General features: G+C 44.0%; 1 protein-coding gene across 2 annotated transcripts in view; it reads left to right on the top strand.

Moving 5' to 3' along the window:
• The window catches only part of RNGTT (RNA guanylyltransferase and 5'-phosphatase), a 668,054-nt gene that overhangs the window by 84,291 nt on the left and 557,462 nt on the right, over nt 1–26,301 (top strand). For both annotated transcript variants that reach the window (XM_075338411.1, XM_075338412.1), the window contains exon 6: nt 8,091–8,340. In XM_075338411.1, coding sequence (XP_075194526.1) covers nt 8,091–8,340 — 250 coding nt within the window. The remainder of the gene's footprint in view (nt 1–8,090; nt 8,341–26,301) is intronic.

Raw genomic sequence — 26,301 nt, forward strand, 5'->3', positions numbered from 1 at the left:
GATATATATAGATATATATAGATATATATAGATATATATAGATATATATAGATATATATAGATATATATAGATATATATAGATATATATAGATATATATAGATATATATAGATATATATAGATATATATAGATATGTATGTATGTGTATATGTATATATATATAATGTGTATATTATATATTATACATACTGTATAGGCACACACTACAGTTCATAAGTTTGGGGTCACTTAGATATTTTGTTATTTTTGAAAGAGAAGCATATTTTTTTTTTTCAATGAAGCGAATAAATTAAACAGAAATACACTCTATACATTGTTAATGTGGTAAATGATTATTCTAGATGCAAACATCTGTTTTTTAATGCAATATCTACATAGGTGTATAGAGGCTCATTTCCAACAACCACCACTCCAGTGTTCTAATGGTACATTGTGTTTGCTAACTGTGTTGTCTAATGGATGTTTAGAAATCCCTTGAAAACCCTTGTGCAAGTATGTTAGCACAGCTGAAAAGAGTTTTGCTGATCAGAGAAACTATGAAACTCATTTTCCTTTGAGCTAGTTGAGAATCTGGAGTATTATATTTGTTCCATTAAACTCTCAAAATGACCAGAAAAAGAGAACTTTCATGTGAAACTCGACAGTCTATTCTTCTTAGAAATGAAGGATATTCCATGCGAGAAATTGCCAAGAAACTGAAGATTTCCTACAACAGTGTGTACTACTCCCTTCTTGGGAGAGCACAAACAGGCTCTAACCAGAGTAGAAAGAGAAGTGGGAGGCCCCGATGCACAACTGAGCAACAAGACAAGTACATTAGAGTCGCTACACTGTGTGCAGAATTATTAGGCAAGTTGCATTTTAGAGGATTTTTTTTATTATTGATCAACAACTATATTCTCAATCAACCCAAAAGACTCATACATATCAAAGCTTAATATTTTTGAAAGTTGAAGTTTTTTGTTTTTTTTTAGATTTGGCTATTTTAGGAGGATATCTGTTTGTGCAGGTAACTATTACTGTGCAGAATTATTAGGCAAGTTAATAAAAACCAAATATATTCCCATCTCACTTGTTTATTTTCACCAGGTAAACCAATATAACTGCACAAAATTTAGAAAGAAACATTTCTGACATGCAAAAACAAAACCCAAAAAATTAATGCCCAATATAGTCACCTTTTGTTATGATGACACTCAACAGCCTACCATCCATAGATTGTCAGTTGATTGATTTGTTTACGATCAACATTGCGTGCAGCAGCCACCACAGCCTCCCAGACACTGTTCCGAGAGGTGTACTGTTTCCCTCCCTGTAGATCTTACATTTTCTGAGGGACCAAAGGTTCTCTATGGGGTTCAGAGCAGGTGAACAAGGGGGCTATGTCATTATTTTTTCATCTTTTAGCCCATTACTGGCCAGCCACACTGTGGCGTAGTTGGATGCATGTGATGGAGCATTGTCCTGCATGAAAATCATTTTTTTTCTTGAACGATACTAACTTCTTGCTGTACCACTGCTTGATGAAGTTGTCTTCCAGAAACTGGCAGTAGGTCTGGGAGTTGAGCTTCACTCCATCCTCAACCCGAAAAGGTCCCACAAGTTCATCTTTGATGATACCAGCCCATACCAGTACCCCACCTCCTCCTTGCTGGCGTCTGAGTCAGTGTGGAGCTCTCTGCCCTTTACTGATCCAGCCTCTGGCCAATCCATCTGGCCCATCAAGAGTCACTCTCATTTCATCAGTCTATACAACCTTTGAAAAATCAGTCTTAAGATTCTTCTTGGCCCAGTCTTCATGTTTTATCTTATGTTTCTTGTTCAAAGGTGGTCGTTTTTCAGCCTTCCTTACCTTGGCCATGTCCATGAGTATGGCACAGCTTGTGCTTTTTGATACTCCAGTAACGTTGCAGCTCTGAAATATGGCATAAACTTGTGGCAAATGGTATCTTGGCAGCTTCACGCTTGATTTTCCTCAATTCATGGGCAGTTATTTTGCGCCTTTTTTGCCCAACATGCTTCTTGCGACCCTGTTGGCTATTTGTCATGAAACGCTTGATTGTTCTGTGATCACGCTTCAAATGTTTGGCAATTTCAAGACTACTGCATCCCTCTGCAAGACATCTCACAATTTTGGACTTTTCAGAGCCAGTCAAATCTCTCTTCTGACTCTATTTTGCCAAAGAAAAGGAAGTTGCCTAATAATGAAGCATACCTTTATATAGGGTGTTGATGTCATTACACCACACCCCTCCTCATTATAGAGATGCACATCACCTGAGTTACTTAATTGGTAGTTGGCTTTCAAGCCTATACAGCTTGGAGTAGGACAACATGTATAAAAATTATCATGTGATTTAAAATATTCATTTGCCTAATAATTCTGCACTCAGTGTAGTTTGAGAAATCGAAGCCTCACAGGTCCTCAACTGGCAGCTTCATTAAATAGTACCCGAAAAACGCCAGTGTCAACGTCTACAGTGAAGAGACTATTCCGGGATGAGGGCCTTCAGTGCAGAGTGGCAAAGAGAGAGCCATATCTGAGACTGGCTAATACAAGGAAAAGATTAATATGGGCAAAAGAACACAGACATTGGACAGTGGAAGATTGGAAAAAAGTGTTATGGACAGACGAATCAAAGTTTGAGGTGCTTGGAACACACAGAAGAACCTTTTGTGAGACGCAGAACAAGTGAAAAGATGCTGAATGAGTGCCTGATGCCATCTGTCAAGCATGGTGGAGGTAATGTGATGGTCTGGGGTTGCTTTGGTGCTAGTAAAGTGGGAGATTTGTAAAAGGTAAAAGATTTTAAATAAGGAAGGCTATCACTCCATTTTGCAACGCATTGCCAAACCCTGTGGACAGCGCTTGATTGAAGTCAATTTCATCCCACAACAGGACAATGACCCAACGCACAGCTACAAGTTATGCATGAACTATTTAGGGAAGAAGCAGGCAGCTGGTATTTTATCTGTAATGGAGTGGCCAGCCCAGTCACCAGATCTCAACCCATTGAGCTGTTGTGGGAGCAGCTTGACCGTATGGTACGCAAAAAGTGCCCATCAAGTCAATCCAACTTGTGGGAGAGGCTTCTGGAAGCATGGGGTAAAATATCTCCAGATTACCTCAGCAAATTAACAGCTAGAATGCCAAAGGTCTGCAAAGCTGGAATTGCTGCAAAGGAGCATTCTGTAACCAAAGCAAAGTTTGACGGAGAAAATTACTCTTATTATTTCAAGTAAAAATAATTTCTAACCTCGTCAATGTCTGGACTATATCTTCTATTCATTATGCAGCTCATTTGATAAATAAAAGTATGAGTTTTCATGGAAAAGACAAAATTGTCTGGGTGACCCCAAACTTTTGAACTGTATTGTACAATATATATATATGTGTGTGTGTGTGTGTATGTATGTACAGTGCTGGCCAAAAGTATTGGCACTCTGCAATTCTGTCAGATAATTCTCAGTTTCTTCTTGAAAATGATTGCAATCACAAATTCTTTGGTATTATTATCTTCATTTAATTTGTCTTCAATGAAAAAAAATAAAAAAAAAATTGTCAAAGCCAAATTGGATATAATTCCACACCAAACATAAAAAAAGGGGGTGGCCAAAAGTATTGGCACAATTTGAAAAATCATGTGATGCTTCTCTAATTTGTGTAATTAACAGCACTTCTAACTTACCTGTGGCACCTAACAGGTGTTGGCAATAACTAAATCACACTTGCAGCCCGTTGACATGGATTCAAGTTGACTCAACCTCTGTCCTGTGTCCTTGTGTGTACCACATTGAGCATGGAGAAAAGAAAGAAGACCAAAGAACTGTCTGAGGACTTGAGAATCCAAATTGTGAGGAAGCATTTCGAAAGACCTGAAAGTCCCTGTGTCTACGGTGCGCTGTGTCATCAAGAAGTTTAAAGCCCATGGCACTGTGGCTAACCTCCCTAATGTGGAAGTAAAAGAAAAATTAACGAGAGATTTCATCGCAAGATTGTGCAGATGGTTGATAAAGAACCTAGACTAACATCCAAACAAGTTCAAGCTGCCTTGCAGTCCGAGGGTACAACAGTGTCAACCCGTACTATCCGTCGGCATCTGAATGAAAAGGGACTGTATGGTAGGATACCCAGGAAGACCCCACTTCTTACCCCGAGACATAAAAAAGCCAGGCTGGAGTTTGCCAAAACTTAGCTGAGAAAGCCTAAAACGTTTTGGAAGAATGTTCTCTGGTCAGAAGAGACAAAAGTAGAGCTTTTTGGGAAAAGCCATCAACAGAGTTTACAGGAAAGAAAAAGAGGCATTCAAAGAAAAGAACACTGTCCCTACAGTCAAACATGGCGGAGGTTCCCTGATGTTTTGGGGTTGCTTTGCTGCCTCTGGCACTGGACTGCTTGACCGTGTGCATGGCATTATGAAGTCTGAGGACTACCAACACATTTTGCAGCATAATGTAGGGCCCAGTGTGAGAAAGCTGGGTCTTCCTCAGAGGTCATGGGTCATCCAGGAGGACAATGACCCAAAACACACCTCAAAAAGCACTAGAAAATGGTTTGATAGAAAGCATTGGATACTATTAAAGTGGCCAGCAATGAGTCCAGACCTGAATCCCATAGAACACCTGTAGAGAGATCTCAAAATGGCAGTTTGGAGAAGGCACCCTTCAAATCTCAGGGACCTGGAGCAGTTTGCCAAAAAAGAATGGTCTAAAATTCCAGCAGAGCATTGTAAGAAACTCATTGATGGTTACCGGAAGCGGTTGTTCGCAGTTATTTTGGCTAAAGGCTGTGCAACGAAGTATTAGGGTGCCAATACTTTTGTCTGGCCCATTTTTAGAGTTTTGTGTGAAATGAACAATGATTTGATTTTTGTTTCATTCTCTTTTGTGTTTTTCCATTGAAGACAAATTAAACGAAGATATTAATACCAAAGAATTTGTGATTGCAATCATTTTCAGGAAGAAACTGAGTATTATCTGACAGAATTGCAGGGGTGCCAATACTTTTGGCCAGCACTGTATGTGTGTATATATAAATTTTTATTATTGTATGTAGTATTATGTTATGAATTGCGATGCACATTAACTTTATAGGTTTTTGGCTAAAAAGAAGCTAAAATTAAGCAATTTAAATGGAAATGGTATACGGTTATTCCCTCCTTTTTCAAAGGTAATCCCTTATCCACAGGATAACAGCGCAGTAAGACCCTGGTTTACTGGCCTGATTGGTAGTTTGTGGCTGCCACACCAGAGCCCTACAAACTTCATCATACCGGTCTGCATTACCAGGCCTTGTGTGTTGCCAATATTGCTACACACACCTCACATCTCGAGAGGATCTGAAGGCGCTCCAGAGATGCCATCCGGTAGGAGTATGTCTGCAGGGCTCTAGCCTGTGGACCATGGACTGCAGACTTGGCCACTAGCCCATGAACTTGGAAATCTTTTACTTTTTTTTTTTTTTGCAGGACCCTGAGCTAGAGATAGCCGGTAGCTATTCTTGGCTAACTCAGACAGTGCTATAATCAGTTAACGAAGCACCACTGGTGTACGTGTGTGGATGTTAAACCATTGAGTCGGGCGTTCAAAGCCCGGTTCTCTGAATAATTGGTAGTCAGTGGCAGCTAGTTCTCAACTATTCTCAGAATAGGTGATTGGCTTTTGTACCATCAGAAAGGGATTTATTGTTCATATCAGGTTTTTATGTTAATAAAATTCAAAAAAAGTATCACAAAAAAAATAAATAGCAGCATAGAAATATTTCAATTTTTACCCTGGCCACCGGTCTAAATGTAGATTCATATTTCCTCTTTTTTGCATTAGTCGCTTGGTCATAAGCAGTGAAAGACTGTCTTTGACCCTATTGATTTGAAGATTTTTTTTTTAAGGTTTTTGTGATGCCATGGAAAAGGAGGTGAGCTGTAACCATTACCTACTGTGAATTGTGGCTCCTGCGTTGGCTACTTTATATAGAGGTCATTGTCACTGTAGTCCTGTCTGTGATGATAATGAAACTGCTATTAGGAAGCATGAATCTAGTATCAGAAATAGTAACTAGTGTGAAAATTGTTAGATTTCTTTTTTTTGTTTGTTGTTTTTATAATATAGAGCCAGAAACATTCTAACATTAAAGCATTTTTACAGATATCCCAATCTTTATTTTTTATTTTGCTTTAAAACGCAATAAAATTTAAATTAAACCAACGTGTGGGTGCAGTTATCGGGCGACTCCGGTCTGTAGACTAGGACATGTTGAAGAATATCAGAAATGTGAAAGGGTCGTTAAACCACAGTACAATATACAGTACATACCGTTGTGAATTTATATCCCCTGCATATATTACTTGATGAAGATTTAAGTTGATCACCTTACAGTACATCTTCCTTCCCTTTTATTTCATTCCTACCATTGCTGAAGATACAGGTATCCGATAAGAAGGTGCACTAGTAGGAAGCCATCATCACTATTCTTACAGATATCTGATCATGGTTCATTGTAATGTAATTTCATTGCCTCTTTTTCCCTCCCCATCCCAACTTCCCTGCCCTGTGTTAAGTTCAACATTTAGGCTATGTGCGCACCTGTGCGCTCTGCACCGCACACAAAAGGTCCGCTTCAGAGCGCAGCTGAAAAGCTCCGTTCTGAAGCGCCTGGTGCCTGAAGAATTTGTTCGCTCTGCATGCTGCCTCTCCCTATAGACCGCATGCAAAGCGCACGAAAGAAGTGACATGTCACTTCTTAGAATGTGTGCTTCGGGCAGCAGCCGAATCGCTGCGTTCTAATATGCCACGTGCGCACGTTTCATGCACAATCATCATAGATTGTGCTGGGGACGCAGGACGCATGCAGTTATGCTGCGGTGCAGAACGCAGCATAACTGCTTGCAATACGCACACGTGCGCACATAGCCTTAAGGTCCAGTCACACTAAACAACTTACCAGCGATCCCAACAACGATAGGGATCGCTGGTAAGTTGCTAGGAGGTTGCTGGTGAGATGTCGCACTGCGACGCTCCAGCGATCCCACCAGCAACCTGACCTGGCAGGGATCTCTGGAGCGTGGCTACACGAGTTGCTGGTGAGCTCACCAGCAACCAGTGTCCCAGCCCCCAGCGCCGCGTGGAAGATGCTGCGCTTGGTAACTAAGGTAAATATCGGGTAACCAACCCGATATTTACCTTGGTTACCAGCTCACGCAGCTACACGTGCAGAGAGCAGGGAGCAGCGCACACCGCTTAGCGCTGGCTCCCTGCTCTCCTAGTACAGCACACATCGGGTTAATTACCCGATGTGTACTGCAGCTACATGTGCACAGAGCAGGAGCCGGCACTGACAGTGAGAGCTGCGGAGGCTGGTAACAAAGGTAAATATCGGGTAACCAAGGACAGGGCTTCTTGGTTACCCGATGTTTACATTGGTTACCAGCCTCCGCAGAAGCCGGCTCCTGCTGCCTGCACATTTAGTTGTTGCTGTCTCGCTGTCACACACAGCGATCTGTGCTTCACAGCGGGACAGCAACAACTAAAAAATGGCCCAGGACATTCCGCAACAACCAACGACCTCACAGCAGGGGCCAGGTTGTTGCTGGATGTCACACACAGCAACATCGCTAGCAACGTCACAAAAGTTGTTCGTTAGCAGTGATGTTACTAGCGATGTTGCTGAGTGTGACGGGGCCTTTACTGGCCTGAAATAAAAAAAATAAAATGAAAAACAAACCCCCAACACATTATGTATTGAAACAAAAGGAAGAACGACCCCCCCCCGTCGGCCTTGTACTGAACTCCTGGGATATTGTTCCTTTATGGTACATTATATGATTTTCGCCCTTCCATTATGAATCCAGCAGACTCATAACTAGAAGTTCACTGTATTATATTTTGCCTCTCCAATTGGCCTAACGGCACCTATTTTTTGCTTAGAGAAAATTGTTTGTGACCTCGTCTATATATATCAGCTATTATTCTCCATGTTTGATCATTGTTTTCTTTATGTATGATTTTGTTTTGAGATTTTGTATGCGTTTTGTGGTTTGTGATTCTAGCGCATGCATTTCTAACGTTGCATCTTTTGTGTTTTTCCTATAAGCATTGAGGCCGCGGTAGCTACCTTTGCTCAAGCAAGGCCACCAGGTATTTACAAAGCGGATTACATAAAGGAGCTTTTTCAACGCTATGGAGATGTAGAAGATGCGCCCCCTCCTCCTGAACTACCAGAATGGTGTTTTGAGGATGATGATGTGGATGATGAAGGGAATGGCATTGGTCAAGAAGCAGCAGCAGAACCAGGGTCCTCGGGAACTGCTTTACACAGGAAGAAAAAAGAGAGATTAAAACTTGTAAGTTACATATACATATACATATATATATATATATATATATATATATATATATATATATATATATATATATATATATTCTTCCAATCTGTTTTCTAAATGTTATTCTTTATAAATGTGATGTCCTCTCAATACTGATCTATTTCTGGCATTAGTAAGGTATTTCTCATGAATTGGGGCCTGACAGTTCCGGTCTCAGCAGTGTAGCATAAATCAACAGTGTTTCTCATGTTATTGGTACCCTTCCATAGGGTTTTCCCTATAAAGGCAATTGCCACAACGTTCCCCGTTTAAGTGTTTTTCTAACAAGTACACTATATTCCCCAAGGAGTGCAATATACCTTTAAAAGAGTCTAAATAACAAAATTATTAAAGTTGTGCAGTGCTGCCTTCTAATGTGCACCGATGGGTCCAATTGAACCTTCATTCGCCGTGTAACACCACTCCTCCCCTTTGAATGATATCAATCATGTACTCTTCATCCCCACAATTGCCAGCTTTATACATCAATCATAGGTGGAGGGGCAGCGGTGCAAGAAAATGGGGGATGAGGTGAGCATGGTCAGGAAACACCCATTGGACTAACCGGTGCATGTTAGAATGAAGGACTGGACAACTTCAAAGTTTTTTTTTTTTTTTTTCTTTTTTCTTAAGGTATACAACGCTACCTGGGATATAGTGGACATAAGAAATGTATCAAAAAGCCTGGGAATGGGGTGGCACAGGTATTTATAAGGAAAACCTGATGACATATCTTTTTAATGCCTTTACATCTGCCGTATATGTACGGGCGCCACGAGGTGTGCATTCCCACAAACCGCCATACGGCAGTAAGATCCTCAGCAGGTGTCAGCTATAGCTGCAAAAACGCCCCCAATTGCAGGCATTTAACACGTCTGATGCTGCTGTCAATACGAACAGCGGCATTGATCGGCTTGTAGAGGAAGGGGGCTCCCTCTTTCCTCTGATCGGCACAATACAATTGTGATCAGGTTGTGCCGTTGGTCTTCATGGTGACCCCAGGCCGAATAATGGCTGCGGGATCATCCAGGTATGGTGGCCTGTGAGGTTTTGCCTTGAGCAGGACCAGACACGCCTCCTGCCTGTTTGCCAGTCACAAGTATTGCAGAGCATTAGGTCAGTGATCAGTGGAGGGAAAGTTGATGTCCAATTTGGGACTAGAAAAAAAAAAAAAGTTTTAAAGTGTAAAAATGTTATAAAAAAAAAAAATCACAATTTAAAACAAAAAAAATTATACCAATCTATATATATATATAATTGCCTCTGTCTGTCTCTGTCTGTCTCTGTCTGTCTCTGTCTGTCTCTGTCTGTCTCTGTCTGTCTCTGTCTGTCTCTGTCTGTCTCTGTCTGTCTCTGTCTGTCTCTGTCTGTCTCTGTCTGTCTCTGTCTGTCTCTGTCTGTCTCTGTCTGTCTGTCTGTCTGTCTGTCTGTCTGTCTGTCTGTCTGTCTGTCTGTCTGTCTGTCTGTCTGTCTGTCTGTCTTGCTCCAAAATTGTGTCCTTACGGTGACACAAAGCTGATTGGCCACTGGGCTCGCCATGGCCCCGCTCCCCCGCACGGATTGGCCGCTCACCCAGGCAACTCGCCCACGCCCCGCCCCCCTCACGCAATGCACGCTCGCTCTGGCCCCGCCCCCCGCACGCATTCCCCGAACCGACCGACACGGAGCCACGACTCCCAGGTGAGTACTGTACCCCTGGGAGCCCACATCAGCGTACGCCGCCAACCCAGCCGACACATACCCTCGCATTGCTGGGGTTGCCGCCGTATGCTGGTGTGGGCTCCCGTGCGAGCGGGGGACGGGATACGCTGGTAACCATGGTAGCATAGTTACCAGCGCATAAAGGTCCTGCAGCGGCGGAACATACACGCATGCACACACACACACACATCAGATCACACTCACTCTCACACACACCTCACACACACATCACATCGCATCCACACACTCACAACATCCTGGGATATCGCTTGCTTCTCGGCGGCGATACTGTGCAGTGAACTTCCAGGACCTGCCGGAGGATCACATGGCCAGAAGCATGTGGTATCTCCGGATGTTGTGAGTGTGAGCGCATATGTGCAATATCGTCAGTGTGTGTGTGTGTGTGTGTGAGTGTATGCGATCGGGTGTGTGTGAGTGTGTGTGCGATCGGATCTGTGTTGGCAGAGGAGCACGGCGTGCTGGAGGAGGCTGATCCTGGGGAAGGCTGGGAGGGGGAGGCTGAGAGAAGAGAGGCTGATGCTGGGGGAGGCTGAGGCTGGGGTAGGCTGGGAGGAGAAAGGCTGATGTTGGGGACAGAAAAGGCTGATGTTGGGGACAGAAAAGGCTGATGCTGGGAGGAGAGAGGCTGATGCTGGGAGGAGAGAGGCTGATGCTGGGAGGAGAGAGGCTGATGCTGGGAGGAGAGAGGCTGATGCTGGGAGGAGAGAGGCTGATGCTGGGAGAGGCTGGGGGGAGAGAGGCTGATGCTGGGGTAGGCTGGGGGGAGAGGGGTTGATGCTGGGGGGGCTGGGGAAGAGAGGCTGATGCTGGGGGAGAGGCTGCTGCTGAAGGCGGGGGAGAGAGGCTGCTGCTGGGGAAATGGGAGAGAGGGGCCAATGCTAGAGACAGAGGACAAGGGTTGAGGGATAGTGCAATGACAAAATCGATGGGGGGAGTGTAAGGACTCAGAATGAGAGGGGGGCAGCATTAGGAGCTCATTATGGAGAAGGGGCAGCATGTGTGGGCTCAGTATGGAGTGGAGCAATGTAGGGGAGTCAATATCAAGAGTGGGGTAGTGTGTGTGTGGGGGTGTGTCTCAGCATAAGCGTTAGTGTGGTGGTCTTAGTATGATGAATGGGGCAGCATGGAGGTGTCATTATGGAAAAGAGGAAGGCAGCATTAGGAGCTCATGGAGAGGGGCAGCATGCATGGGACATTGTGAGGAGGGGGCAACATGCATGAGACATTGTGAGGAGGGGGCAGCATGCATGGGACACTGTGAGGAGGGGGCAGCATGCATGGGACATTGTGAGGAGGGGGCAGCATGCATGGGACACTGAGGAGGGGGCAGCATGCATGGGACATTGTGAGGGGAGGGCAGCATGCATGGGACACTGTGAGGGGAGGGCAGCATGCATGGGACACTGTGAGGAGGGAGCAGCATGCATGGGACATTGTGAGAAGGGGGCAGCATGCATGGGACACTGTGAGGAGGGGGCAGTATGCATGGGACATTGTGAGGAGGGGGCAGCATGCATGGGACATTGTGAGGAGGGGACAGCATGCATGGGACATTGTGAGGAGGGGGCAGCATGCATGGGACATTGTGAGGAGGGGGCAACATGATGTGAGGTCAATGTGCAGATCATATTTCATAATTAAGGAAGGTGTGGTGGGTATAATTTATAAGGGGGGGGCAGTGTGACAGTCACAGTATATAAGTAGGGACGGTGTGGTGGGAATATTTATACTCATGCTATGTTTTGATGTGCCTGTGGTGATCCCCATTGGGGGGGGGGTTAGTGCCCTTCGTTTCTCATTGATACTTTTTCAAGTGTTTTACAGAGTAGATCTGCCTTAAACAGATGTCGTGTGCGAAAACTCATAGTGTTACGTTGTCACTAAGGGGCGCGACCATTTAAAGTGCCTAGGGCAGCACGAAGGCAAAATACAGCCCTGCCCACAGGAAGTAAGCCCCCACTCAGTTCTGCCAGCGGAGAAATAAAAAAACGCTATACTTCTCAGTATATTGTGATGGAAAAAAAATTCTTTCTAAAAAATTGTTTATATTATTGAAAAGTGGCAAAACCTAAAAAGTACATACCGTATTTTTCGCTTTACAAGACGCACTGTTATTCCCCAAATTTTGGGGGAAAGTAGGGGGTGCGTCTTATAATCCGAATATACCGGGGGGGGGGTGTGTGTGTTTATTTATATATATATATATATATATATATATATATATATATATATATATATATATATATATATATATATATATATATATATATATATATATATATATATATATATCTCTATATATATCTCTATATATATCTATATATATATATCTATATATCTCTAAAATATATAATTTAATAAATTTTATATATAAGATTCACTAGAGTCCAGGGGAGGTGGGGGCAGCTCTGGACCGCGGCTGGTGAAAGCTGCAGGAAGGCAGAGTTAGATCTCCCGCTCATATAATATGCACTGCCGCTGTCCATCACTGTGGTGCCTGCGCCCCTCTTTGATGGCACATGCCCCCCCTGTGTTAGATATGGCCCCCATGCTGCTTCCCATAGTAAAATAAACTCTTTATTTACCTCCTCCAGCGCTGATCTGCTGGTCTCTCTGCTGCTGCTGTGTTCAGGCACGCAGAGATGATATCATTCTGCTGTGCCATCACGTGACCGGCACCGAGAACCAGGAAGTGCAGGAGATCAGCAGCACGGAGGGAGGACAGCGCTGGAGAAGGTAAAGTAAAGTGTTTATTTTACTATGAGCAGCAGCATGGGGGCGATATCTAACACAGGGGGAGGTGTGCCATCCATAGGGGGGCATATATAACACAGGGGGAGGTGTGCCATCCATAGGGGGCATATATAACACAGGGGGAGGTGTGCCATCCATAGGGGGGCATATATAACACAGGGGGAGGTGTGCCATCCATAGGGGGCATATATAACACAGGGGGAGGTGTGCCATCCATAGGGGGCATATATAACACAGGGGGAGGTGTGCCATCCATAGGGGGCATATCTAACACATGGGGAGGTGTTCCATCCATAGGGGGCCATGGGCAGCACAGGGGGACGTGTGCCATCCATAGGGGGCCATGGGCAGCACAGGGGGACGTGTGCCATCCATTGGAGACCTGTGCCATCCGTAGGAGACGTATGCCATCTATAGGAGACCTGTGCCAGCTGTAGGGGATATGTGCCAGCAATAGGGGACGTGTTCCAGCACAGGGGGATGTGTGGCATAAATAAGGGACGTGTTCCATCAATAGGAGACATGTCAGCAATAGGGGACGTGTGCCATCAATGGGGGACGTGTGCCAGCACAAGGGGGCTTTATTCAATATAAGGGGGCCATATCCAGATTAAGGGGGCTAATTTTAGGATGGGGGGGCTAAGAGGGACATATACCCTTTGTGATTTGTTAGATGGACACTGGCATTATAACACGGACCCCATTTAACATTAAAAAAAAAATTCTCTTTTCCTTCACCAAATTTGGGGGTGCGTCTTATAAAGCGAAAAATACGGTATGTGTTTTCACTGTAATCGTACAGACCCAAAGAATAAAGCGGTCTTATTAATTTTACCACATGGTGAATTGCATAAAAAAAACCTCTCAAACAAGTCCTGAATTGCTTTTTTATGTTCATGCTGCCTCCCAAAAACTGCTGTCCTTGTACCTCAGGGGCTCTGTCAATGTGTTGTGGCACTCACAAACCATTCTAGCAAAATCTGAAGTCCAGTATGGTGTTGCTTCCTTTATGAGCTTGTACTGTGCGTGAAAAGTAGTTTTCAACCATATATGGGGTATTGCCGTACTCTGGAGAAAATGCACAACAAATTATATTAGTTTTCTCCCATTACCCCTTTTAAAATGTAAAAACTTGGGTCAAAGCAACATTTTAGTGGAAAAAATGGTAATTTTAATTTACTCAGCCCAATTTTATACAATTCTGTGAATCGCGTGAGGCTTACAAGTTCCCACGAATCCTCTAGATGAATTCCTTGAGAGGTGTAGGTTCCAAAATGGGGTCACTTGTAGGGGTTTCTGCTATTTTGGCATGCCAGAAGCTCTTCAATTTTGATATTGTATCTGCAATCTATTCCAGCTGAACTCTCTCCTTCCCTTACAAGCCCTACCATGCAGCCAAAGAGACGTTTTCCATCACATATGGGTATCCCTGTACTCAGGAGAATTTGCACAACAAATTGTATTGTGCATTTTTTCCTGTAACCTTTTTGAAAATAATAAAAATTTGGGGCCAAAACAACATTTTTGTGGGGAAAAATGTGATTTCTTATTTTCACAGCTCAACTTTATAACCCTGGGGGTTGGAGATACTGCTTACCACATATCTAGTTAACATTTCATGAGGGGTCTAGTTTCCAAAATGGGGTCACTTGTGTTTAGGCGCATAGTTATTGGGCCACCACCCAGCCTAAAATAGCAGCCGCCTGGGATTGTCACATCCATTAGATTAGACAAGCCTGACTCTTTACCTGGCTCTTCCCGATTGCCCTGGTGCGGTGGCAATCAGGGTAATATAAAAGGTTAATGGCAGCCCACATAGAGCATGACCGCTCGCTGTGAGGTTCAGGCAGAGAATGAATGAGCCGTGTGATCAGCGTGGTGATGTCACTCATGATAAGTTTCGGTCACAGCACCAGGTTCCCATAGTTTTCCACCTGAGATCAGGTTACCTGCTGTCACAGGGAAGGGCCGTGGGACCCTGCAGTTGGGACTGCAACTTACCTGAGTGACGTCACCGCTGATCGCTCGGCTCACTCAGTTTCTACCCATAAGCATGGGTCTCCCCAGTCTGAGAATACCAGCCCCCAGCTGTTTGGGCTTTATCATGGCTGGGTATCAAAATTGTGGGGGACTGCACGCCATTTTTTTTTTTTTTTTTGTTTTTGTTTCAATAAGTAAAAAAAAAAAAAAAAAAAAAGCTGCATGCGCTTCCTCCTATTTTTTTGATACACAGCCAAGATAAGTGCACGGCTGAGGGCTGCAGCCTGTAGCCGTGGGCTTTCTGTGCTGGGTATCACAATATGGGGGGATTCTACAACAATTATTTATTTTATTTTTTTTTTTTTGTTTACTTTATACCACGATAGTGACCCACAGACAGCAGCTGTGATTGGTTACAGTCAAACTCTGTCACACAGGCTGGGGGCATGTCTGATTGCAACCGATCACATATGCCAGGAATACAGGTGGGCGGGGAAAGCAGTACATATGGATGAGCAATAATAGGTGGCTGCGGGAGCAGTGTATAGCCGCAACACAGCCTCTGTAAGTTGAAGCGCTTGCTTCATTCTTGTTTCCTTTATTTTTCCTTTATTTCTCGAGTGCAGAATCTGGATCTATACCCTGAATCCTGGGTCCGGCACCTGGGTAAGTTTGAACCTCGCGGATCCGGACTTTTACAGTCCGGGTCTGTCCATCACTATTACAATACAATAAGTACAATATGTCACGAGAAAAACAATGTGAGAATCACTGGGATCCATTGAAGCGTTCCAGAGTTATAACCTCATAAAGTGACTGGTCAGAATAGAAATAATTGGCTTGGTCATTAAGGTGAAAATGGGCTCAGGGGTGAAGAAGTTAAGGATCCTATTTTTCTTTATTTTTTCTTTATTTTGTAAAGCCTCGTTTTTATGTCATTTCATGCTTTGTATAATTAGCGATGGTAGCCAGTGTACCCTAGATTGGCAAAAGGCTATAAATTCTCTACTAGTTCCGGTGTTGCATTTTTGCAGGGAATAATATTAAAAATCAAACCCCATTCCTGCGCATGTTTAGTGGATATGATGCACACCAGGCATGTGTGCTTGTTCTGTGACACATTGCATACTGGAAAGCCTACCTCTGTCCAACATGTAGGAACAAGAGTCCCTGGAAAAACAACTAGACTGGTGTCTCTCGAGAAAGATCAATGCTATTTCCACCTTCTGACATCCTCTAACCACCTCTTTGGTAGCACCAGTTTCTGTTGTCAGGACTTTTCTCTATCTTTTGTACCTGGACAAAACCATTACAGGAAAGCGAAGGAGCTTTACAGATGTCCACAGAGGGTTACAAGAAAACAAAGGGCTTTGTCTGGGGACAAGATCGAAGGGATCAATGGGCAACCTTGCACTAAGGCTTGGGTGGGTGACAGATGATGTGGGATTAGAAACAACACTATGGACTAATGTTTGCAGTGGACAGCTATTATTGTTACCAGTGTCTTCACATAAGGAAATCAATGGAGGGAGAACAACCAGCTGAATTGCCTCCACTTATGCTATAGAATGCATTTAGTGAAGTGTTAGCGTTGTCATTTGGCTTTGCAAGGCTCCAGTTGTTATATGCAGCACCAGGTGTGCCCATGGTGGCAAATGTGCTTGTCAGGTAAACCTGTGATGTCTGATCTGCAAAAGATGCAGCAGAAGCGCCATTCTTCTAAGTAAGTATTAGGTACTAAAAGTTGGACAGCCAAATCTGTATATGGCCAAGTCTTAGGGCCCATTTAGACAGGTGATAATGGTGAATGGGCATTTCCCGATTATGAGCCTGTCCAAGCATACTAGCAGCTTCTTGACAAATGAGCAAAATGCTCATACGGTGAGTGAGGATTAAATCAACATTCTCGGCAGCACATTGTCTTATCTAAACAGTACATGTGCTGCCGATTAACAAGATAATATAAGGACACAGAACGATCATTGATATGATCGTTCAGTGCAAATAGAATTGTTGTCAGTCTGTCTAATAAACGACTTTCAGTTGACTTGCATGTGCCCAACCAGTGTTAGCTGGTCTTTATCTTTAGTGGTTGACTGGTTTAAATGGGCAAAAAGTTATTAAAGAGGTTTTCCAGTCTCAGAACAGAGGTCTGTGGTTACTATATGACTGCAGACGGACAAATTGTGCCAGTCTGTGCTTTTCCCTGTGTCATGTGACTATGCAATTTAGATACTTGGATCATATACTTGTGGGTGTGTAGCTGCTCACATGCATGGGGAATCATGAGGACACATCTCACACTGTCACAATTCAGCAGTCTGCAGTCTCATAGAGTGACTGCAGACGTTTCTTCTGAGAATGGAGAACCCCTTTACCTTAGATCATGATGTAGAAAAATTAGTACGTGTAATTTACTACATGATATAGTGGCTTTGAGTTAAGCTGAGGTGAGGCTATAGCTCACAATGCTGCTTACAACAACCCACTTTATAGTTTTCATGACTTTAGAACTTAGCAAATCATTACATTTCTCAATGAATCACAGTTTCCACCTCCCAGGTGATATTTCGGAATATGATCTAGCAAGAAAACTACTCAGAAGTAGCCGTAATGTCCCCGAAAGAGCCAGACTTTTGTCTAAAGTCGGTACCAAACTTCCGAGTTGTGGCATCTCCACATGTAGAGTGGGATTCCACAACACTTCACTGCTGCTCTCTCGAGATCTCATTATTTGAACAGAGCATTTACGCACCCTTTACAAAGAATTAATTAACTGGTATGCACTGTAGTGAAGTCATTGTTTGATAGTGGTTAGTAAATTACGTTGCAGCATGTGGGTAGTGCAAAAAGCCAAATCTCGCAAAATCTTGCTCGTTTAGTCTGAGAGCAGCCATGAATGATTGAGAGGTCCTCTGTATGCCAGAATCCCACAACCCAGAAGTTTGTGGCCAGTAGAAAGTCAGGCCTTTTCAGGGATATTGTGCAAACGTCAGGCAGTGTTAGGGTAAGTTCACACACTGCATTTTTTTGACGCTTCGTTTTTGTGCGTTTTTTGCGGCAAAAAATGCACCCGCGGCAAAAACGCATGCGTTTTTACTGTGTTTTGCTGCGATTTTGATCACTGCGTTTTTGTAGGTTTTTTTTTTTTGTCAGTGAACAATGCCGTTAAAGATTGTTGGAAAAAAAAAAAAAGGTCTGATGTAATTTCCTTCTTCAATATGTTCTTCATTCTCCACTAGTGTATGCAGGAGAGCAGACAGCAGCTGCAGAACTACAAGGCTCAGCATGCTCCATCCAGGACTGTATGCTGGAGTGGAGAGGCAGGGGGAGCAGAACTACAAGGCTCAGCATACTCCATCCACTAGTGTATGCAGGAGAGCAGACAGCAGCTGCAGATCTGCAAGGCTCAGCATCGTCCATCCAAGACTGTATGCAGGAGTTTTTTTGCCCCCCCCCCCAAAAATGACGTGGGCTTCGCCATATTTTTGTATGCTAGCCAGGTACAGCAGGCAGGTACGGACTGCCCCCATCCCCCAGCTGCCTATTTGTACCAGGCTGGGAACCAAAAATAAAGGGAAGCCCTTTTTTTTTTTTTTTTAATATAAATTATTTCATGAATTTCATGAAATTATATAAAAAAAAAATAAAAAAAAATGAAGTGGGCTTCGCCCAATTTTTGAGTCCAGCGAGGTACAACTAAGCAGCTGGGGATTGGAATCCGCAGTGTAGGGTGCCCAAGCTTTCTGGGCACCCCCTCTGCGAATTGCAGTCCGCAGCCACCCCAGAAAATGTCTCTTTCATAGAAGCGCCATCTTCTGGTGCTGTATCCAACTCTTCCAGCTGTCCTGATGCCGGGTGGCTCGCTGGGTAATAATGGGGTTAGGCCTAGCTGTATATTATCAGCTGGCCCTAAGCTCGAAATTCATGGTGTCACGCCAATATTAGACATGACCACCATGAATTTCTAGTAAAGATAAAAAAAAAACACAACACACAGAAAAATATTTTTATTAGAAATAAAACACAATACAATTAATGACTCAATTTTTATTGAAATAAAGAACCCCCCCCCCCCCCCGTCAGCAGTAATCCTGGGTCAGGGTCCAGCGATGTCCAATCCAGATCCAATATCATCTGATCGGTTTGCTGGAAGGCAAAGCGATCAGATGTGTTAAATTCAAGGATGTGAATCACATGACACATCAGCTGATTGTATAAAGGCCGTTTATACAATCAGCTGATACATCAGTGCGAAAAAAACCACAACTTCTCCCTCCTGTGCAGACTCCCGTCCGATCGCTCCAGGAGCCACCGGTAGTCAGCTGATGTCTCCTGACCACATCAACTGGTAAAAAGCCGACGTCACCGTGAGACTTATGATCAGCTGATGCGTCACGTGACCGCATCAGCTGATCATCGGCAGGTCCTGCAGCTATCGGACGTGTCCAGGAGTCTGCACACAGCCGGAGCAGGGGTGGCGGTACCGGGAGAGGAGCTGGGAGCGGACGTGTCACAGGAGTTTGCAGACAGGGGAGTATGACATTTTTTTTTTTTTTTTTACTGTTCACTTATGATTTTGCAGCTGCTTTCACCTCTGGAAGCAGCGGTAGCAGTACCGGGAGGATTCATGCTTCTGTGTTTACTGACAGAAGTAATCCTCTTCCTGTACATGTCGCTGTACTACCCACCCCTTGCATTTATAGCTGCGTTTTTAGTCATAGAAACGCACTAAAACGCAGCTATATTTGCTATTTGCGTTTTTCATTGCGTTTTTGAACATCTCATTGAACTTAATGGGTGGAAAACACAGTGAAAAACGCAAAAATAATTGACATGCTGCGTTTTTATGGGCACCACAAAAATGCAGCTAAAAAAAAGCTGTGTGCAGACAGAAAAAATGAAAACTCATAGACTTTGCTGGGGAAGCAAAGTCATGCAGTTTTCTGAGCAAAAACGCACCCGAAAAACGCAGTGTGTGAACTTACCCTTACTAGATTGTTGTGTTTGTTTAAAAAAAAATAAAATCTGGGACTACCTGCTGGTTAATTTAAAGTTAAAAAAGAAGCTCTGTATTATTGATAGGGACTTTTTAAGGCCTTCATACTTTGAGTTAGCTGAATCCTCCGATATCGGCATGCTCACTAGTCTAATGTGTATAGAGATCACCTCTTCCAGACAGATGGTACTGAGGTGATAAGATTCCAGAATGTATGATTTTGGATTTCAAAATATTTTGTTCTCAACAACATTAGCCTCTGCTAGCGAACACAGAAGGGGTCGCTTTGCTTGTGTATATTGGAGCTGGGAGAGTTAGCTGCTGCTGGTGAATCACAGAACCAGTGTCCTGCTGGCAGTTATCAGTTGTTTATGGGGACCATAAAGCTGGTGTGTCACACAGCGACAACGACGTCGCTGCTACGTCACCATTTTCTGTGACGTTGCAGCGACGTCGCGTCGCTGTCGCTGTGTGTGACATCCAGCAACGACCTGGCCCCTGCTGTGAGGTCGTCGGTCGTTGCTGAATGTCCAGCTTCATTTTTTGGTCGTCACTCTCCCGCTGTGACACACACATCGCTGTGTGTGACAGCGAGAGAGCGACGAAATGAAGCGAGCAGGGAGCAAGAGCCGGCGTCTGGCAGCTGCGGTAAGCTGTAACCAGCGTAAACATCGGGTAACCAAGGGAAGACCTTTCCCTGGTTACCCGATATTTACCTTCGTTACCAGCCTCCGCTCTTGCTGCCAGCGCCGGCTCCTGCTATGTGCACATGTGGCTGCAGTACACATCAGGTAATTAACCCAATGTATACCGTAGCAAGGAGAGCAAGGAGCCAGCGCTAAGCAGTGCGCGCGGCTCCCTGCTCTCTGCACTGTGACATGTAGCTGCAGCACACATCGGGTTAATTAACCCGATGTGTACTGTACCTAGGAGAGCAAGGAGCCAGCGCTAAGCGCGGCTCCCTGCTCTCTGCACTGTGACATGTAGCTGCAGCACACATCGGGTTAATTAACCCGATGTGTACTGTACCTAGGAGAGCAAGGAGCCAGCGCTAAGCGCGGCTCCCTGCTCTCTGCACATGTAGCGACGTTATGATCGCTGCTTCTGCTTTGTTTGACAGCTAAGCAGCGATCATAACAGCGACTTACAAGGTCGCTGTTACGTCACCGAAAATGGTGACGTAACAGCGATGTCGTTGTCGCTGTCGCTTAGTGTGAACCCAGCTTAAGGCCGGGGACACACTGGCATTAATGCAATTGCATTGCATGACACTCGGCTCCCGCTCTGCTGGAGTGTAAGCCCACTGTCATGCGACTGTGATGCGATCCTGCGATCGCAGCACAGCTGAGGAGGAGGGGTGGGGGTGCTGCAGAGGAGAAGGAGCGATTAATCTTCCCCATCTCCTATATTGTCAGCTGATCCGTATATCGCATTGCACTCTGGTGTAATGCGAGTACAATGCGATGTTTCTCTCGCACCCATAGATTTGAATGGGTGCAAGAGAAAGTGAATCGGATTCCACCCGCAGCATGCTGCGATTGTTTTCTTGGCCTGATTAGGGCTGAGAAAACAATCGCTCATGGGAGTGGCCCCATAGAGTAACATTGGTCCGAGTGGAATGCTTTGTGTTTTTATTTGTTATAATTGCATTCCACTCGCTCTGTTTTTCTCGCCATGTGTCCTTAGCCTTAGTCTAAAAGTCAACTTATATGGATCAAATTGTCTCTCCAGTAAAGGAGACAAACTCTAGCGCAGCGCAACCTATTGGAAGTAGCGATCCTAAAAGTCACAAGTGGATTTTTAACAATCCTTTGCAATATGACTCCGGATATATGCCAGATCAGAATCCCAATTAATGGGATTAACTTATATGGATCAACGTACACAATACAATAGAACCGCCGATTTGTGAACTTTACTGATCAGCAGTTGTTTGACTGTCTGTTTACACATGCAGACGATACACGCTAAATGAACTATACTAAACTGGTCAATGTGCATATGCTGCCATGGTTCTCAGCAGCTCGAGTCCTGTTTACACAGACCAATGTACTGCAGAAAACAATGATTGTTTATGCTGTGCAAAAATCATTTCACCTGAAGGACAAATGTGTCGCTCTTCTATCGAGTAATCGGCAGCCTGGTTACATGACAAGATAATTGTGAAACCAGCGTTTTTAACATCCCTTGATCACTATTATCTGGCAGTGTGAACGCACCGTAGTCCCTTACCAACATTCCCTGTTCATATATGTTGCAAGTCTGTAGCTAGTTTATGGAGCATACTCACTCACAGGGTGAGCCTGACTCACAACTACCATGTAATGACAATGGCACCCAGACAGGATCTTCCTCTAACTGCTGATATGCCACTGTCCATCTCTGACAGAGGTATTAACAGTGCGCCAGCATAGGTGCACGCCATTCTATGTGCCCATTGTCAACATTGTGACGTGATTGTGGGGCGCCAATGGATTGCTATGACAGCTAGGTATCGTTTGAAGACCACTGTGCCTCTTATCATGGAGATCCATTGTAACCCAGCTTGTGGTTGGCTTTAAAGGAGACCGTAATTTTTATTGTGGTGACATTTCGCTCACTGAGTGTGATGAGGTTTACTCACTTGGCTTACGATGCGAGGTAGCACACAAGAACACTTCCATTAAAAAGTCCAACAGGTTTATTTAAACATCACATAAACGGCTCTTCAACAACATAAACACCAAGCCTCTTCTGGTCTAAAGAAACATACACAGGGTTTACATACTGTCTTGCTTTCCGGTACACCCGCTCAGGTTCGGATACAGCTTTCCAAGTATGCCAGCGGATTTATCTCCCTCCACTTACTGACCCCAGTCAGCATGTACACTCCTTTTACATGATGTTTCTTCTCACAGACTGACCATGTGTCAAACAAACTGACACCAATTTGACACCTGGGACACACCCATGGGCAGAGGTACGTGGATAGCCAGACCCATCCATCTCGACAGCTATCTATAAACCTGGCCCTATGAATGCCTTTACTAGACTTGTGGCACTACAGGTACCAGAACGAACATTCAGGTTTACATCACTTTTATGATCTATACTAGCCGCCATGGTACTCTACTCGTATATAGAGCAAAAAAAGTGGATGTGAATTGGAATGAGCAATCTGCTCCCTGTGAGGATATAAAGGAATATAATTGCAAATATTCAAACCTTTAAATGTTTCTGAGAAGGAAACAGAGTTTGAAGAATGCCAAATGCAGGTAACTTACATCCGCTTAAGACATGATGCAGATGGGTAGTCCATATCTATCCAGTTGAGAAAAGAAAAACTCAAGAAAAGAAAAAGTGGAGTAAAAGGACGAAGAATCCTAGAAAGACCGTTTTTTTTTTTGTTTTTTTTTTTTTATCCAGGAGTGTGTGGCAAATTTTAAGTGCATACCTGGTTAGGTCTGCACGGACATTTACTGAAGTAATGTCTGCCGGAGGAACCCAGGGATCAAGTGTCAAAGGGATAGACAAGACTTGTTCAAGTCCAACACATTGTTTAGTTAATGTGTAAATGCCAATCCTGGAGTAGGACTTGAATGGAGGCTTGGAAATAAGCCTTGAAGTTGGGAAGACCGGTTGCCCTTTGGATTTAGGGTGGGCTAAAGTTCACATGCCTATTCTAGGACTTGATCTTCCCCAAACAAACCTAACCAAGGCACAACAAAGGTTATTGGAAAAACCTACGAGGAGGAGAAATGGGGGTAGTTTGATAAATATATAGGAAACTAGGTAGAATATCTATTTCAATAGACTTCATGCTTCCTAACCAGTATAATTTCAGTTTTCCATATGGCACAAGGTCTTTTAGAGTGCGATCTAAAAGTGTTTGATAATTAAGCATAAACAATTTGGAGGAGTCAGAAGCAATGAACACTCCCAAATATTTTATTGCATCTAATTGCCACTTGAAATGTAAGTTGTCATTCACATGATTAACTTCATCACTAGAAAGGGAGATGTTTAAGACTTCGGATTTTGAGTAATTTGCCTTAAAATTACTTATAAAGCTAAATTGATCAAATTCCTTTATTAAAGCCGGCAAAGAAAAACAGGGTTGGGAGATATATAATAATGTTGATCTGCATATAATGCTGTTTTGTAGTTTATGGGATCGAATGTAAAGGGAACCTGTCAGGTCTCATATGCGTTCTGACCTACAAGCAGGGTGATGTGTGGCCTAGTAACCCCTTCCTACTCATCCCTGTGTTGTAATATTGTGTAATATGAATGTATAAAAATGTTATTTTACTTACGTTTTCTATGTAAATGATCAGTGGCTCTGGGCATTTGTATGCTTTCTGTGGTATCACGCCACTTCTGGACGTCATACCATGGATTTACATGAGCGTCATCACCGTCGGCTCCTTGAGATCCCACGCATGTGCGCTTGCCATTCCCGGAGCCTTGTTATCTGGGTACTTGCTTGGCGGCTTCAGACACGCACTGCGCATGCTCAGAAGAGTCCTGTGGTTCCGACCATGAGCAGAGCGCGTCTGAAGCCGAGAAGCAAGCACCCAGACATATAACAAGGTGTCGAGAATGTTAAGCTCACACGCGTGGTATCTCAAGGAGCTGACTGTGAAGTCGCTCATGTAAACCCATGGTATCATGTCCACAGGGGCGTGATACCACGGAAAGCATGGAAAAGCCCAATGTGATACCCAGGGGGCTAGAGCCACTAATCATTTACGTAGGGAACATCTAAGTAATAAAACATTTTTTTATACATTCATATTACACAATATTACAACCCAGGATGGGTATGAAGGGGTTACTAGGCCACAACTCACCCTGCTTCTAGGTTAGAATGCATAAGGGACCTGACAGGTTCCCTTTAATTCTGTGTATGTTAACATTATTCCTTTTTATGGCATTAGCGAAGTGTTCCATCACTATGACATATAAAAGGGGGGAGAGTGGGCAAAGATCGACAAAGATCACAATGCTCCATTGACTCTGACACGTGCGGTGGGGTTAGTATAAAGCAAAAAATCATATACAAGTGGTGTAGACCTATTTTTTTTGGCTAAGGGTCTCTTATAATGAACCCCCAGTGAACCCTATTGAAAGGCTTTTATGCATCGACCGATAAAAGGCCATGGGATATATGTTTAATTTTGGCTTTAGAAATTCTTTGCAATGTCTTGATGGTATTATCTGTCATCTCCTGGGCTTGAATAAATCCCACTTAGTTCATGATCAGAAAGGGCAACATACCGTAGGAACCGGCCTATTTACTAACATTTTTGAAAATAAGTTAAAGGGGTACTCCGAGAAGCTAAAGTTTGTTGTAAAGTCCTTGCCCTCATACACTATGAAGCTGAGCTTTCCACTGCAGTTCTGGTTTCTTTAGATCACTTGTAGATCAATAAAATAGTCCTGTGTTCTTCCAAAAATAAAATAAGACACTGTCTTTATACTTTTTTTTTGCCCCCAAAAAAGCGCTAGTGCTTATTTTTGGACTAAGTCTTATTCTTGGAGAAATATGGTCGGTAATAAGTTTACTCTCCCCCCCCCCCCCCACAAAAAATGCAGATCCCCTCTCACCCCAGTTCCCTAGAGACTCATACTTACCAGACCCCGGACGTCTGCGGTGCTCTCAGGTCCCCCTGTGATCTCCGGTGGGCCTTCTCAGCAGGTATGCTGTACGCCGTCCTCCCTTGCTTCTGGCCAACACACTTGCATAAATCAGATCACACACACACACACACACACACACACACACACACACACACACTCACATATACATACATACATACACACAAACACACACACACACACACATTCACACTCACACGTCACTCACCACATCCAGCGGTACAGAATGGGTCCGATCACAGGAAAAGATGGGAAGAAGATACACATCGCAGGTCCTGTAAGCATTCCATCCACAGCCGCAGGTCCTTGCGTTCCACCACACTGCGTCTCAGGACTCTGCCGGGCAGAAGAAATCGGTATTGCTAGATTTGGTGAGTGTGTTTGTGCGATCTGATGGGTGATTGTGAGTGTGCAATCTGATGGGTGCGGGTGGGAGATCTTATGTGTGTGAATGTGCGAGCCACTGCAGGGCCTCCCACTCAACATCTGGTGAGAATGATTGCCCGGTGTCTGCTTTCTATAATGAAGTGTCCTGCAGTATTCTTTAACTTTTTTAGCTGCATGAACACTTTGTTATTAAATCACAAATAGGGCTTATTTTCAGGGTAGGGCTTATAATAAAACCTTCCTCCGAAAATGCTGAAAATCCCTGATGGGGCTTATTTTTGGGGGAGGTCTTATTTTTGAAAAAACACGGTAGCTGCTCTTCGCCCCTTCCGTATTGGACGTTACATCATAGACCAATGGAAAGCTCTGTGCTGCATCAGGGAGCAGGGGGGCGTGGTGGTGGGGTGGCCGCTGGCTCTATGCGCTTCCTACCTGCCAGCCCCCGGATACTTGCTTTT

The sequence above is a fragment of the Anomaloglossus baeobatrachus genome, chromosome 3 (assembly GCF_048569485.1).
Source record: "Anomaloglossus baeobatrachus isolate aAnoBae1 chromosome 3, aAnoBae1.hap1, whole genome shotgun sequence".
Classification (NCBI taxonomy): Eukaryota; Metazoa; Chordata; class Amphibia; order Anura; family Aromobatidae; genus Anomaloglossus; species Anomaloglossus baeobatrachus.